Raw genomic sequence first — 14,066 nt, 5'->3', positions numbered from 1 at the left:
GTATATATTGTAAGTATATTAAAAGTAGTTCCCAGCATGGTTTTCTTTGATTTTGCTTAAAATCAATCATTTTAGTTGCTGAAAATTTCCAGTATATTATGATATACTAAGCAAGATAGAATTCTAAGAACCACAATCAAATTGTTTTATGAAACTTTTTGAGTCCTTTGTTAAAGAGAAAGTCATTAATTTTTGAAAATGTGTTCTTAGCATTATGGATTGAAAATGTAGGTTGTATTGGAAATGCCAATTTTTTTAAAACTCATTTTCCACTTTTTCTTTTCATGTGGCAATTTGGGTACACAGGTATATTAAAATAGTCCCATCTCACTGGAACATGCCAGGCATTGAATTCCAGAAATCAGAAAACCCCTGAGCATCTGTGGTTTTCTATATCAGCACATGCTCATTCTAATGTTTCCATCAATATTCAACCATGCAACTTTTGATTTGACTAGTTAGACGCTCAGCCTTGCTTCACTTTTGAGGGTCCTTTTGAATAAAATTCCCCACAATTCAACATTACTGGGCAATTATCTGGTTTCTCTTTGAGTCACCATAACTAGGGCCTATTATTACTCATTGATTAACAACAGTGGACAGATTTCGCGTCTTGTTGACCCATGTAACTGTGATTGCACTTGGGTGTATTCTTCTTTGGTAATGAACAAGTTCTTAGCTGCCTAAAAGATGTTAGTTTTCCCTTTTGGACTGGGTTTATTGCTAATTTCCCTGGTATGGTAACTCTTATGGTAACTTGCATGGTAATAATTTACACTGAATGGTCCATTAGAGATTTTTGAGGACATCCATAAAATATCTTGTAAGCTGATTGTCTTTCTCCCACATAAAATATCCCTTTGAAGAAAAGCTAAAGGCACTGTAGTTCTAGAAACAGAAATCTACTGGGTTGATTCTAAGTACAGAATTTTTAGCAAGCTATTAGTAATAGAAGAATGCCTACATATGCCAGCTTGACCAAGATTTTAGGCAGAAGTACAAGGGAGGAGGTGAAAGAACTTTTGAACAAAGCTGATACTATAGCTCTCACCAACCTTCATTGTGCTATGCAACTCCCAACTGTTATCCCTCTTCCCTATCCTAAGCCACATTCCAACCTAGGCTTAGGGATGAGAAAGATAGGAAAGAGAATTTTCAGGTCAATGATGGACAAAACTGAAAGCCAAAAGCAAACACTGGTTTGTTCATTTTCATGTAGGTAGATACATGAAACTCTTAATACTGGTTCTGTTACTAGCTTTTCTCAGTCGAATGAGATTTAATCGGATTTTTCAGAAGGGGTATAACTCAATATTCAATCCTTTACTTTGAAACCACAGTCACAAGGAGACCCTTTCAAAACCCTGTAAATCTGATGCTAATTAATAGAAACCCAAAAGGGATCCATTTCAGCTCTGAGCTCTCAAAACTGTTTCTTCAAGGTTTTGTGGGCCATTCTGGTGATTAGGTGATGAAATGCAAGGCAGATTTCAGTAGATCACACGTCACCCAGACTTTGTGACTAAAATGTCTATACTATGGGTGATTGTCACATTGCGTGTTTTGTAAGCAACCATTTCCTTGTTGAAGGAGACAGTCTCCTTTTGTTTCTATTCTTCCCCCCACACGCTCAGGGCCGCCCATCAGGAGATGCCTTTATCCAGATGAAGTCTGCGGACAGAGCGTTTATGGCTGCACAGAAGTGTCATAAAAAAAACATGAAGGACAGATATGTTGAAGTCTTTCAGTGTTCAGCTGAGGAGATGAACTTTGTGTTAATGGGGGGCACTTTAAATCGAAATGGCTTATCCCCACCGCCATGTAAGTTACCATGTAAGTTTTTCTTGGGTCTTGGCGCTATTCTACGCTATATGCTGGTAGGTGCTTAAGCTGCTTTCATAACTTTCTGTGCCCCTGGTTCTTTCTGAGGCAGGTGAGGTGGTTACATACGGCTTTCCCATCTGAAATCGGTAGTATGTGATAATCATTTAAGACCTTGGTTGTGGACACCCATAATTAGAGATGCTACGAATATCTCCTTTCAAATTATATTCTTGCTTTTCCAGTGATAAGCACTTGATTTCTGAAGCTTAGTGTGCTCAAGATAAGCACTGACTCTGGGAGGCAACCTGGCTATGTAGAATATTTTAATACGCATTTAAAGGTACAATAAGTATGGCCAGATGCTTTTATTTTTTTCTCTCATGCATTAAGTTCTCTCTCTCTTTTCTTTTTTTTCAAAGAAGATTAGATGCTTGATGCTCAATCTGTTGAGCACAGAGTATTTCTGGAATGGATAGCCTGGAGAGTACTTCTTTTGCTCTCCTGGGTATCTGGAATGAGCAAGTTAGTGGAAAAAATATATATACATGTAAATGCGTAAATAAGCCAAAGTTTCCATTGGATCACAGGATCAGTGCTTAATTTCAAGCAATGCTCTTGCTCATTGGCACCTGGGTGCAGGTCATCTGGTTTCCTGTTTGAGAGGAATAAGCCCTTGTAAGAGAGTAAGTCCTGCCTCATAACTAAGGAACATTTGGGGATCTGACAATAAAATTTGAAATTTTTAATGCACTTTTCACTTGGAATAAGACATACCATTATAGGAGACAGTTGGGTATGTTTTAAGAATGTAGCATTTGCAATAAAGTCCAAAGGTAACTGAGAAAATATACCAAATTATGTTTTTGATTCTAATAAAATGGGAAGAGTTAGGATACTACTTTCCTACAAAGTGGGATGGTTGTCAATGTGCCTATTTGACAAAGTATCATTAGTAACATTTGGTGGGGCTTAATCCTTTTGTTCCCTTGGAATTCCTAAATGCTAATACTACTCCATTTATCTGCTGCTTGCTATTGGTGAATATCTAAAAGTTGAATTTTAATGAATATTACGTTTTGAAAATTTAAGTAATTACATTGGACTAACCATAGTCTCTTATTTTGTCCCTATAAATCAAGACCTTTTATGGGTTTTTTTAGTGATAATCTACCAAGTATTCTGAGATAAGGGAATTTCTCCATGTATAATCAAAATTTTTGTGTCTGTGATATCCTTTCACGTTTTTCTCTTCCTGGTAGAAAACTGGTCTTTCCCGAATTTCTTCATAAGACTAATTCCTTCCCCCCCACCCCCCAAGCCCTAAAGTAAACCTAAAATGTATTTTTTTCACAAACTATATTTCACTATCTTTTATTACTTTATATATAACTTTTAACTGAAATTTGGCCATTTGGGTGTGTGTGTCATAAGAGTTTACTCATTAAAAAAAACCAGGACTCCAATTTATACCTCTTAATAGTATGCCTATTCTACTGAACTCCGGCCAATTCATTTTAAGTGGTTTCCTATTTATATGACCATTAAAAATATTTAGAGAAATTTTGAGTAAAGTCTCAATGACTAAAGTAGTTATAATTTTAGTGATTGTTCATTACTCACTGAGAAGTTTCTTGTAGAAGATTGAAAGGAAATGCTGAGCTCTCATTGTGTTAAAACTTTAAATTGAATTTGTTGAAATTTAACATCAAAAAGTTGGCTATATTATATGAAGGTTTCTATTTTTCTAGTCCATTAATATACACTTATTGTCTTGTAGATTCCTAAGATTTCCTGTCCTTCTATTTGAGGAATACCTAAGCCTGAGCAATCTAATCTCAGAAATGTGTTCTCAGGCAGAAAACTGGTCCTTACTGTATAAGCTTTTCTTGCTGGTATACAGCATTGTCATATTACAGATCACAGGATGGGTCTCCCTGGTGCCTAAAGGTTTAAGTCTCAGCAACTCACCAGGGTGGCCTGTATAATCACCTGGCAGGGAGCTGACCCACATATGGGAAGCAGACCTCTCCAGTCACACCTGCTGCTGCCCTTAGCAGTGTATTTCAGTAGATTCACCTGTTCTGTGTCCTATTTTTATCTTTGGTGAATCCTCTCACATGCACCCTACCCCTACATCTCTGGCACATCTCAGTTCTTTCATGCATAAATAAATAAATGAATCTTAAAAAAAAAAAAAACCAGCAAATCACTTGACAGCTTTGAAAGCAGATTATGAGCACAGGTTTTATACTTTTATGTATGATTTAGGTGCCCAACTTGTCCTTTTTGTTCTTTGTGTACTCCTTAACGCCAGGGAAGCATACTTCTTAAGTTTGCCAATAGTAGGTATCTCATATGAATAATGACTTTTAGTGATATAGGCAGGTACCCAAAAGTTGAATAAGAGATAAATATGTTGGTCTTTTGGTTCATGTACCTATATTCAGTTGAATTTTACTCATCTTTATGGCTATGTTGGAGTTCATAAAAATGAAAGACAGTAGAGATTGTCTTGTAAAATATTACATCATGGTCATTTGCTACTTGCAAAGGAAGTTAGCTAGTTCAGGGTATGAATGTTGAAGTCAGGGATTCAGTTCAGGCAAACTCTGCCTCTGGGTAGAGATAGTCTGTGTACTTCTGTTCATCCTTTGTTATAGCCAGTGAATAGCACTTAGTCTGACTTGAGTGAGTTGTTGGGCCTGTGATATGTGAATCACTGGAAGAAAATGGAATTTGATCCTATTTTCTATTTAAGTCTGAGTTAACTGGGCATACATTACTTTCATGAAGACAGGCATCTGTTTCCTTAGGACTATTGGCGAGGCTGGAGTGCTTTTTATGTTTGGTTAGGTTTTAATAGGCTTGACGAAGCAGACTAGCTAAACCTAGGGTTTCCTTTAGGTAGAAATAATGTAGAGTTAACCTACTCCTTTTGGATCAGGTCACTCTGCACAATCTCTGGTTTGGCATGATCAGTGGTGCTGGTGAATTGTGTTTCACCATAAAGGTTTCATTTTAAACTGTGTTGTAGAGTAGATAACTAGGTGACATAGCACCATAGCTCTTAAAAGTCCAACTATATCGAATTATTAGTCTCATGTTTCCTTCCTCAAAGAGATAGTTTCCATCCTCTTCCTCAGAAACAGAAAAAATCACCTCTTGGGAAATGGTAGAGAAGACTTGACTGTGCATCCACTTGATACTGTTTTCTTTTTCATACTTTAAGCCAAGAATATGTCTTTATTCAGTTGACAGAGTATGACCTTTGAGATAACTTCTAAGTGTTATCCATATAATCAAAAGGATATTGCTTGGGTTGTTAGGAAAAAAATAAAGGGTCTCAATGTCTATGTATGATGGTGATTTTCATGGTTTTAGAACTAATGCATAATGACAGCTGTTACAAATATGTCTCAAAACCTCTCTCTTTGCTTATTTAGGCCTATCTCCTCCCTCCTACACATTTCCAGCTCCTGCAGCAGTTATTCCTACTGAAGCTGCCATTTATCAGCCCTCTGTGCTTTTGAACCCTCGAGCACTGCAACCTTCCACAGCATACTACCCAGCAGGCACTCAGCTCTTCATGAACTACACAGCATACTATCCCAGGTGAGACTGTGGAAGTAGAAACGAGGGACAGAAACAAAGGACTCCTTTGATAACCAGTCCTGGGTTCACAAAAGAATATTGTCTGCCACATTGAAGGTTTTTAGCATATTTGTGACAAAGGAGAATGTTTGAATGCAAACCAAAATAAGTTTACTTTTTAACCATCTATTGACAGTATGCTCTTTTAGGTTATCTGTGCATACAACTTTTTCTTTCTCTTATCTTAAGGTCCTAAGTGGGTAGCACTGTCATCATTGCAGTATCGAGAATGGAATTACAAAGCAGGAAAATCCTTAACGAGAACAATTACATATTTAAGTGGCATGAATTGATATGTCAACCCACAAATAAACTATTGTTTGAAATTTTAAAGGGTTTTTATCTCCCCTCCCAAATCTTTAATAAACAAGTCAAAATGAGGTTATTAATGACTTTCTTAGAATCGATATGTTTTTTCGGTTGTGTTCCATTTCTGGGAAGTAGCAAGGGATTAAAGGAGAGAAATTGTCAGTCTGGAATATGGAAGACCTGAATGTTAGTTTTATCTCTTCTATGTGGGGCAGTTCTCTTCACCTTTTTGGTTATTACAAAATGAAGGTATTGGCCTAGTTCTTGGATTCTCTTCCAGGTCTGGGACTCTAACTCAATTAATTTAATTTAAATTATAACTTCTCATTCACAATCATTGTTTCAAAACCTTTTTTTTAAACTTCTATTTATCTAGTAACTAGCTAACTTTTATTTTGGCATAAGTGGTATTACTCAAAAATTTAAAAATTGTATCAGGCTTTGTTTTTGCTTTCCAAGCTGTTTAGTCTGAATATTTTGAGGATACTTACCAGTATGTAAGAAAGCTTTTGATAAGTGACCTGTAACTAACCTCTGTGATCCCTGCAATTGATAGGTCTTCATTTTTCTTCCCTCTCCATCTAGAGTTTTCCAGTAGGGAGCAAGAACTTCAAAATCTATATAGCAATGATGCTTATAGCCATTATTAATTATTTTGTTCAGAATTTAAAAAATAATCATTAATCCTTTTGAAAATATTCTTTATTCTTCTGGGGAAGAGCAATAGGGAGAAAGCCATGATAATCATCAGCCCGGCTGCCTTGAGAAGGTTTGAAAGATTCAGAAGCATGAGTAATTGTTCATGATTGACTACCGTGTCAGCCACTACCCTAGACCCAATCTGTCACCTTCTATGGACCCTGTGACAATTACTTGTGGTAGTGGGTTTTGGCTATAAGAAGATCTTTTGTCTACCTTTTTTTCTATGTAGTCAGAATGTCAGGAGTGGAATGCATTGTGCTGCCAGCTGCCTGGTGCAGCTTCTTGTGCCTTTAATACATTTGCAAGGTATCCATTTCCATCATTGATGTGCTAGCTGAGTGTTGTTAAAAGAAGGAATCTCTCAGTTTTCCATCACATTGAGCTATGGGAACTTGAGTTTAGAATTGAAGCCCTTGCAGCAGGAGGAACTAACATTCCTGGCTTAATAGTTCTTGTTTAGGCCTGGGTCTCTAGGTTATTTATTTATTTATTTATTTTTGCAGTGCCTCAATGTCCTCATTCCCTCATTGCAAAGCCTAAGAGAATAGAAGTATAGTGAGTCACAGCTGATTCCCACTTTACACACCTTTGAGTTCTGAAGTAAATGCTAGTGCCAGTTGGCAACATATCCATGTATATGTGTTCCAAATAAATGGCACATTTAACACACACTGCCCATGAGATTTTACATTTTTCTCTTCATTTGCTAGCCTCTCATTGGTTTTGTTTTCTCCCTAAAGGATATTTATAGGTTTCACTATAGGTTCCACCTACTGTCTGAAAGCAGAACATTCCTATTGGTTATTTTTTGGAGATCTGGAAATGCTCAGATTTTTGCATTTGAATTACTGTTAATAGTCTTCTAGACACAAGAGTTAACCTAACTAGAAATGTTCTGTTTTTCAATAGTCAAGGAAATCTGTACATACCCATCTCCTGTAACGTCTACCTGGTGTCCAAAGAGTGAAAATACATCATAATTTAATGATGCCTTTTTTTTTAAACATCTAATTTTATTTGTCTCTCGTACATCAATCTCAGTGATCTTTAAATACTTAAAATATTTGAAGTTTCTGCAGGACAGTTTTACAGAAGTAGAATTGTTAAATTTAAGATCACGTGTATTTATACTATAACTTCCAAATAACCTGTAATGGTTATTTCAATTTACATTTTCCTATTCCTACACACCCAAAGAAAGTGTTCAAACACTGGGATATGCTTGTACTTGTATCACAAAAATCTGAAATAATTTAAAAGGCATTTTCCAAAATAATGAAACATGGTTTCAGCAGGGTACCATGAATTTCTAACTTGGCTATTGAAAACCAGGGTACCATGAATTTCTAACTTGGCTATTGAAAACCAATTATATAAGCTTTCAAGTATATTTTGACCAATTCACTGATAACTAGGGAAGTCTGAGAGATGTGTGAAGGCTAAAACGTAATAAGTAGTTCTGAAGCTTTGTCTCATTTTTTAAAAGTTAAAACATTGTAACCCTCTCCATTTTCTAAGAATAATGTATGTTGGTTTGACTTCACATTGATTAAACATGTTCATGACTTTAAAATGTTAGGATGCTGATGTATTTTGCAAATTTCGTAAAGTGTGCCTCTCAAAAAAAGGCGATTGATTTGAACTGTTTTTAACTTTGATGTTTAACTGAGCAAGCTCATGTTTAGTAACCTTATCCATGACCAGATGGGAATATTAAAATTCAGAACTTACAGACCATTTCGTATAGAATAGCTGACAGTTTATCCACATTTATAGTAAGTGTCTGCAAAGGGCTCTGTCAACTGGAAGGCAGGCATCTTATTTCATTTCCTCTGACTTGGTATTTTTAAAAATTTGGAGAAAAACTCAATAGTGAATATTACTCTGAAAATACAGTATCTTTAGCGTAAAGATTTTGGTTAGTTGAAGAATCAAAAGCCAAAGAATTGCTTTTTGCTTGTTGTTCAATGTAATTTTAGCTCTTTATCAATAAAGGTGTGGCTGTGATGATGGTGTCTGCTTTTTTCTGTTTATAGATCATTTTCCCCTTTCTTTTTATATACATATTTTATGTAATTTATATTATACATATATACATACATACAAATAGAGAGAGGAGAGAGAGAGATAAAGCAGGTTTATTAGAGAAAGGGTGCAGAAGAATAAAGACACTCGTATAGACACAAGTGGGTAGAAAGGGCTGCCCCGAAAGGGCCAGGTTTGCTGAGAGGCCTGTGTGGTCTCAGACAGGTGACCATGTGGAGAGCTGTCTCTGCTGAGGGGGGTTAGTGAGGAAAGTCCCTGGCATTGTACAGGTCGTGGGCAGGCAGGAGGCAGAGTTGGCAAAAAGAAGCACCTGCATAGGTACAGGTGGGCGAAAGGACTGCTCCTTTCTTCCCTTTAAGGACGTCTCACTTAGCCAGTACCCAGAGTTTAACTTAGGATGCAAAAGAATTATTAGTGATTTTATGTCAACGCCCATCCTACTCAATGTGTAAACTTGTTGTAGAATACTTTTCCTTCCCATCACCTTTCATTCTGATTTCACTTATGACCGAAATTATAGTCTCTCTTGATTCAAGTTAGCACAGGTGAAACATTTTGATTTTTCTATTAAATGCCATCTAATATAAGGAAAGATGGGTTAACATAAACGTTTTATATGCACTGCCCTAGTTTTCAGTAGGACTGTCATTATAACATCTGCCTTGAGCAGAAAGTAGGGGGCAAAGGCTGTTTAACATTTGTTATGGGTGATTATTTGTACATCCATGTGAAAAAAACATACACTCGGAATAATGGCTTCTGATAAAATCAGCTTATTTCTAGCTAAGCAGTAACTAGGTGCACTTAGCAACACTGGGGCACTCTGATACTCGGTTTATTTTGTATTGTTCTTATATTCTATTCTGGAATTCTTAGCATATGAACCAGAGAATGCTAAACCTCTTGTGAAATGTCTGCATTTCCTATAATGAACATTTAGATTTCTCATTCCAGTTAATTTCCTTTTTCCTTTATTTACTGGATAGTTAAATTCAGGTATGTATAGGTTCACATTCATTCTAATAAATATTATAGAGTGATTCCATTTATACTTTAGTGTCTCCCAATAGCAAGAAATTGGCAACTAGTTTACTTTCTGGTTTACTTGTTGAAGTTATTCCATAGGACCAAGGAAAAAAAGATAACTCTTAGCTTACATTTTTCTTGCAACTTAAATATTTAGTGTCACAAATGAAAATTGAGTACATAGAAATAGCACTAGAACATTGAGTACCATGATATCAAAGTTATAAGAATGAAGACATGTCACAAAATTTTTGTGGAAATAATTATAATGAGCTTAGGTTTTTCCAGTTTGGATGATATTTTTAATGATACAAGCAGAAAGAACTGTTAGGGGTGGTTAAAGCAACTATCAGTAAGAATTTTGTATGGTTTCAGAGCATAAAAATTCTCTTGCTAGGCTAGAGACCTTATTCATGCAATGAGTATTTTAAGGACTTAAATACAGATATGCTTAAAATTCTTTAGCATTACAGAAAATTATTAAACACCGAAAATGTTAAGGGAAATAATTTAAGCATTCAAAAAATACCTGATGGAATTGATTTAAATTATTAATAATTTATACTCTTGTTTCATATATTTACACTTTTTACTCCATTGTATCTCTAGCCTCAGGACATTTTTTTGAAAATACATTGTTTTATTTATTTATTTATTTATTTATTTATTTATTTATTTATTTATTTATTTATTTATTTTTTAAAGATTTATTTATTTGTACATACAGAACTGGGGTATAGGCCAGAGGCTCAGGGGAGGCGAGAGGGTTCACCAGAGACAGAGTGGGGAACAGAACAGGCAGATCTACAAAGTACACTGCTGAGGGGAGCAGCGGGCGGGTCAGGAGAGGTCTGCCGCGCCATGTGGTCACCTCCGGGGTAGGCGGGGATCGAACTCATGCGGAAGCGGCTTTAGCTTCTCAGTGCTGTGCTTTAACCCGCTGCGCCACCAGGGAGGGCCTGTTTTATTTATTTTTTTAAAGATATTTATTTATGCATACAGAACTGGGGTACAGCCCAGAGGTGCAGGGGCATTGAGGATTTACTAGAGATAGAGTGGGAAACTGAACAGATGGTTTGACTGAAATACACTGCTAAGGGGAGCAGCAGGTGAGCCAGGAGAGATGCTGAGCCATCTGGGTCACCTCTCTCCATTAAACTTTTTTTGTAGTGGCTGCAGATAGCTTCATAGTACAGTGCTTTAACCCTTGCACCACCAGCGTGGCCCCACTCGGGACACTTTTTAAATATAGAGGTCACTTTTTCCACTTTACTTTTATGTGCTAAATATCTTTAATCACCTTATTAAAAACATTAATGATTTTCATTAATAAAACAGGAGAACCTAATAAAGCTCATGCCATACTTGATAATCAAAACTACCCAATTTCCCCTCTAATGTTTTATAGAAATAATTTTTTTTTTTGGTATAGCTATTACACTGAAGTTGGTCTAAAGGAAGAACTTAAACAATACTGATTTTGATTTTCTTCACCATATGTTAATGACTTTTTTTTTGTCCTGTTTTGTATTGAGGTGTACAATAGTTTACAACATTATCAATTCCAAGGTTATAGTTTACCTGTCTGCCACTGCATGATGGCCGCCACCACGCCTTTCTGTTGTTATGTGGTCTTGTTAACCTAAAAATTTTTTATTATCAAGCTGTTCATTTAAGTTCAAAATAAACTGTCGGAAAAGTAACCAGTGGGAGACAGGAAGTTAGAAAAGGCTTATTTCTAGAGAGCTGTTCTGTTTTGTTGCATTTTACTACTTTTGCCTTCCAATGAAGTGTTGTGCACTTAAAAAGCAGCTACCCAAAAATAACTTGAAAATAGTTTCCTTGACCTTCCTCTTTGGAAATTGTCAACTTTTGGGACTTTGTCAAGGAACACAAATGTCCATGGATTTACAGTATGGAGGTGGATCAGTATGTTGCCTCATCCTTTTTTTTTTTTTTTTTAAGATTTATTTATGCATACAGAACTGGGGTACAGGCCAGAGATGTGTGGCAGTGAGAGGCTTCACCAGAGACGGTGGGGAGCAGGATAGGCAGATCGACGAAGTGCACTGCTGAGGGGAGCAGAAGGCCTGTCAGGAAAGGTCTGCGGTGCCATGTGGGCCACCTCCAGGACTGGGGAGCGAACTTGCACTGAAGCAGCTACAGCCAGCCTGCAGTGCTGCATCCCAGCTCGTTGCACCATCAGGGTGGGCCCTCGTCCTTTTTCTTAACCCTATTTCTAAAGCTCCTGTCTTTTGTCACCCATGTGCATTAGTATTTTCTGGCTTGTTCAGACAAAGGTAAGACATCACAAGACACAATAACATCCTGTCATTGTGACTGGCCATAAAAAGTCCAGCACCAAATTAATCAGACTACGAACAGGTTGTTTTGTTTGTTTTTTGAGTATTTTCATGCTCCTTATGCTATTTCAGGACAGCCAACTTTACCTTTCTCTTATGTTTTTATTCACGGAAGGGGTATAAGACTTATTCTTTTTCTCAGCACCACCTCATATCAAGACAAGATGAAGATGGATTCCTTTTAAATGTTGTAGGCAGAGTACGTCTGTCCTTTAAATGGAATCACACCATATGTAGACTTTTGCTATGGGCTACTTTCATTTAACATGCTTCTTAGGTTCATTTGTGTTGTAGCATATATCAGTCCTTTGTATCTTTGTGACTAAATATTCTGTTGTTAGGGATATACCATACTTAGTTTATCCATTATTCAGTTGTTGGTAATTTGAAGATGTTTATTTTTTCTGTCTATTAAGAATAATTCTACAGTGCACATTTACATGCAAGTTTTTGTGTAGACATAAATTTTCGGTTTTCTTGGATGAAATATGTAAATAGGTATGGCATTATTTAAGTATGCTTAATTATGCTTAGCCATCAAATTGTTTACCAGAGGGAGTTTACTATCTTACATTTTGATCAGCAGTGTATGGGAGTTTCAGTTTCTCTACATCCTTTTTACTTTTTATTGCTTCCATTTTAACTATTTTCCTGGTTTTGATTATTTGTCCTTAATGGCTATTGTTTTTAGCTTCAGTTTATAGGCTTATTCGTCATTTGTGTATTTTCTTTGGAGTATTGTTTATTCAAATCCTACGCATAGTTTTAAATTTGGTTGTTTTCCTTCCTTCAGTTATAAAATTATGTTTTATATTCTAGATAAGAGACCTTTCTACATATAATTTAGATTTTTCCAAGTCCATGGATTGTCTTTTATTTTCTTGATGATATCCATTAAAGCACAAAATTTCTTAAATTTTGATGAAGTACAACTTATCGATTTTTTTTTTCCTTACGCTTTTGTCATATATATAAGCCAGTGTCATAAAGGTTATATTATGTGTTGCAAGAGTTTTGTAGTTTTGGCTTTCACATTTTGGCATTTTATTCACTTTGAGTTCTTTTTTACATAATGTAATGTGGGAGTCTAAATTCATCCTTTTTCATGATGATCCATTGTTCCAAAACTATTGAAAAGACTATACTTGATTTTTTGCCTCATTGAATTGCCTTGAACCCCTTGTCAATAAAATAGAGGGGCCTCCCTGGTGGCACAAGGGTTTTCAGAACTATCAAGCTATCACCTTGAACTGATCACATGGTGCAGCAGACCAATCCTATCTAGTCTGCTGTTCCCCTCAACAGTGCATTTTTTTTTTTAATTTATTTATTCATACAGAACTGGGGTACAGGCCAGAGATGCGGAGGGTGAAAGGATTCACCAGAGACAGAGCGGGGAGCAGAACAGTTAGATCAACGAAGTACACTGCTGAGGGGAGCAGCGGGCGGGTCAAGAGAGGTCTGCCAAGTCATGTGGTTGCCCCCGGGGCAGGCGGTAATCGAACTCATGCAGAAGGGGCTTCTGCGGCACCAGGGAGGGCCCTCAACAGTGCATTTTAATAGATCTGCCTATTCTGCTTCCCATTCTGTCTCTGGTGAAACTTCTTTTTTTTTTTTTTTTTAAAGATTTATTTTTATTTGTGCATACAGAACTGGGGTATAGGCCAGAGGCTCAGGGGTGGTGAGAGGCTTCACCAGAGACAGAGTGGGAACAGAACAGGCAGATCAATGAAGTACACTGCTGAGGGGAGCAGTGGGCAGGTCAGGAGAGGTCTGCCACGCCATGTGGTCACCTCCGGGGCAGGCGGGAATCGAACTCATGTGGAAGTGGCTTTAGATTCTCAGTGCTGTGCTTTAACCCGCTGCGCCACCAGGGAGGGCCTCTGGTGAAACTTCTTAGCCCTGTACTGCTGGGCTCCATCCCAACTCTTGTATTCATATATCTTTAAAATAAATATATAAGTTTTTTTTTTTTATAATACAATACTTTATTATTATATATCATTTTGTGCCTTTTTCCATCTCAGTTGTAATCCCCGTGGGCTTCCCATCACTAAATCACATGTGTGCCATCACCATAGTCCAGTGCATTTCCCTCCCACCACCGTTTTTGATCCCATTCCCTGTAAAATGTCTCTGGTATAT

General features: G+C 36.8%; 1 protein-coding gene across 4 annotated transcripts in view; it reads left to right on the top strand.

Moving 5' to 3' along the window:
• ESRP1 (epithelial splicing regulatory protein 1) overlaps positions 1 to 14,066 on the top strand; it is a 46,003-nt gene that overhangs the window by 22,838 nt on the left and 9,099 nt on the right. For 2 of the 4 annotated variants that reach the window (XM_004679723.2, XM_004679720.2), the window contains exons 12-13: positions 1,635 to 1,833; positions 5,268 to 5,436. In XM_004679723.2, coding sequence (XP_004679780.1) covers positions 1,635 to 1,833; positions 5,268 to 5,436 — 368 coding nt within the window. The remainder of the gene's footprint in view (positions 1 to 1,634; positions 1,834 to 5,267; positions 5,437 to 14,066) is intronic. The other 2 variants (XM_004679722.1, XM_004679721.1) reach the window with 1 other exon arrangement.

Source organism: Condylura cristata, unplaced genomic scaffold (assembly GCF_000260355.1).
Source record: "Condylura cristata isolate star-nosed mole 26May11 unplaced genomic scaffold, ConCri1.0 scaffold00009, whole genome shotgun sequence".
NCBI classification, from domain to species: Eukaryota; Metazoa; Chordata; class Mammalia; order Eulipotyphla; family Talpidae; genus Condylura; species Condylura cristata.
The sequence above is the reverse complement of the archived record's forward strand: the minus strand, read 5'-3'. Positions and strand labels throughout refer to the sequence as shown.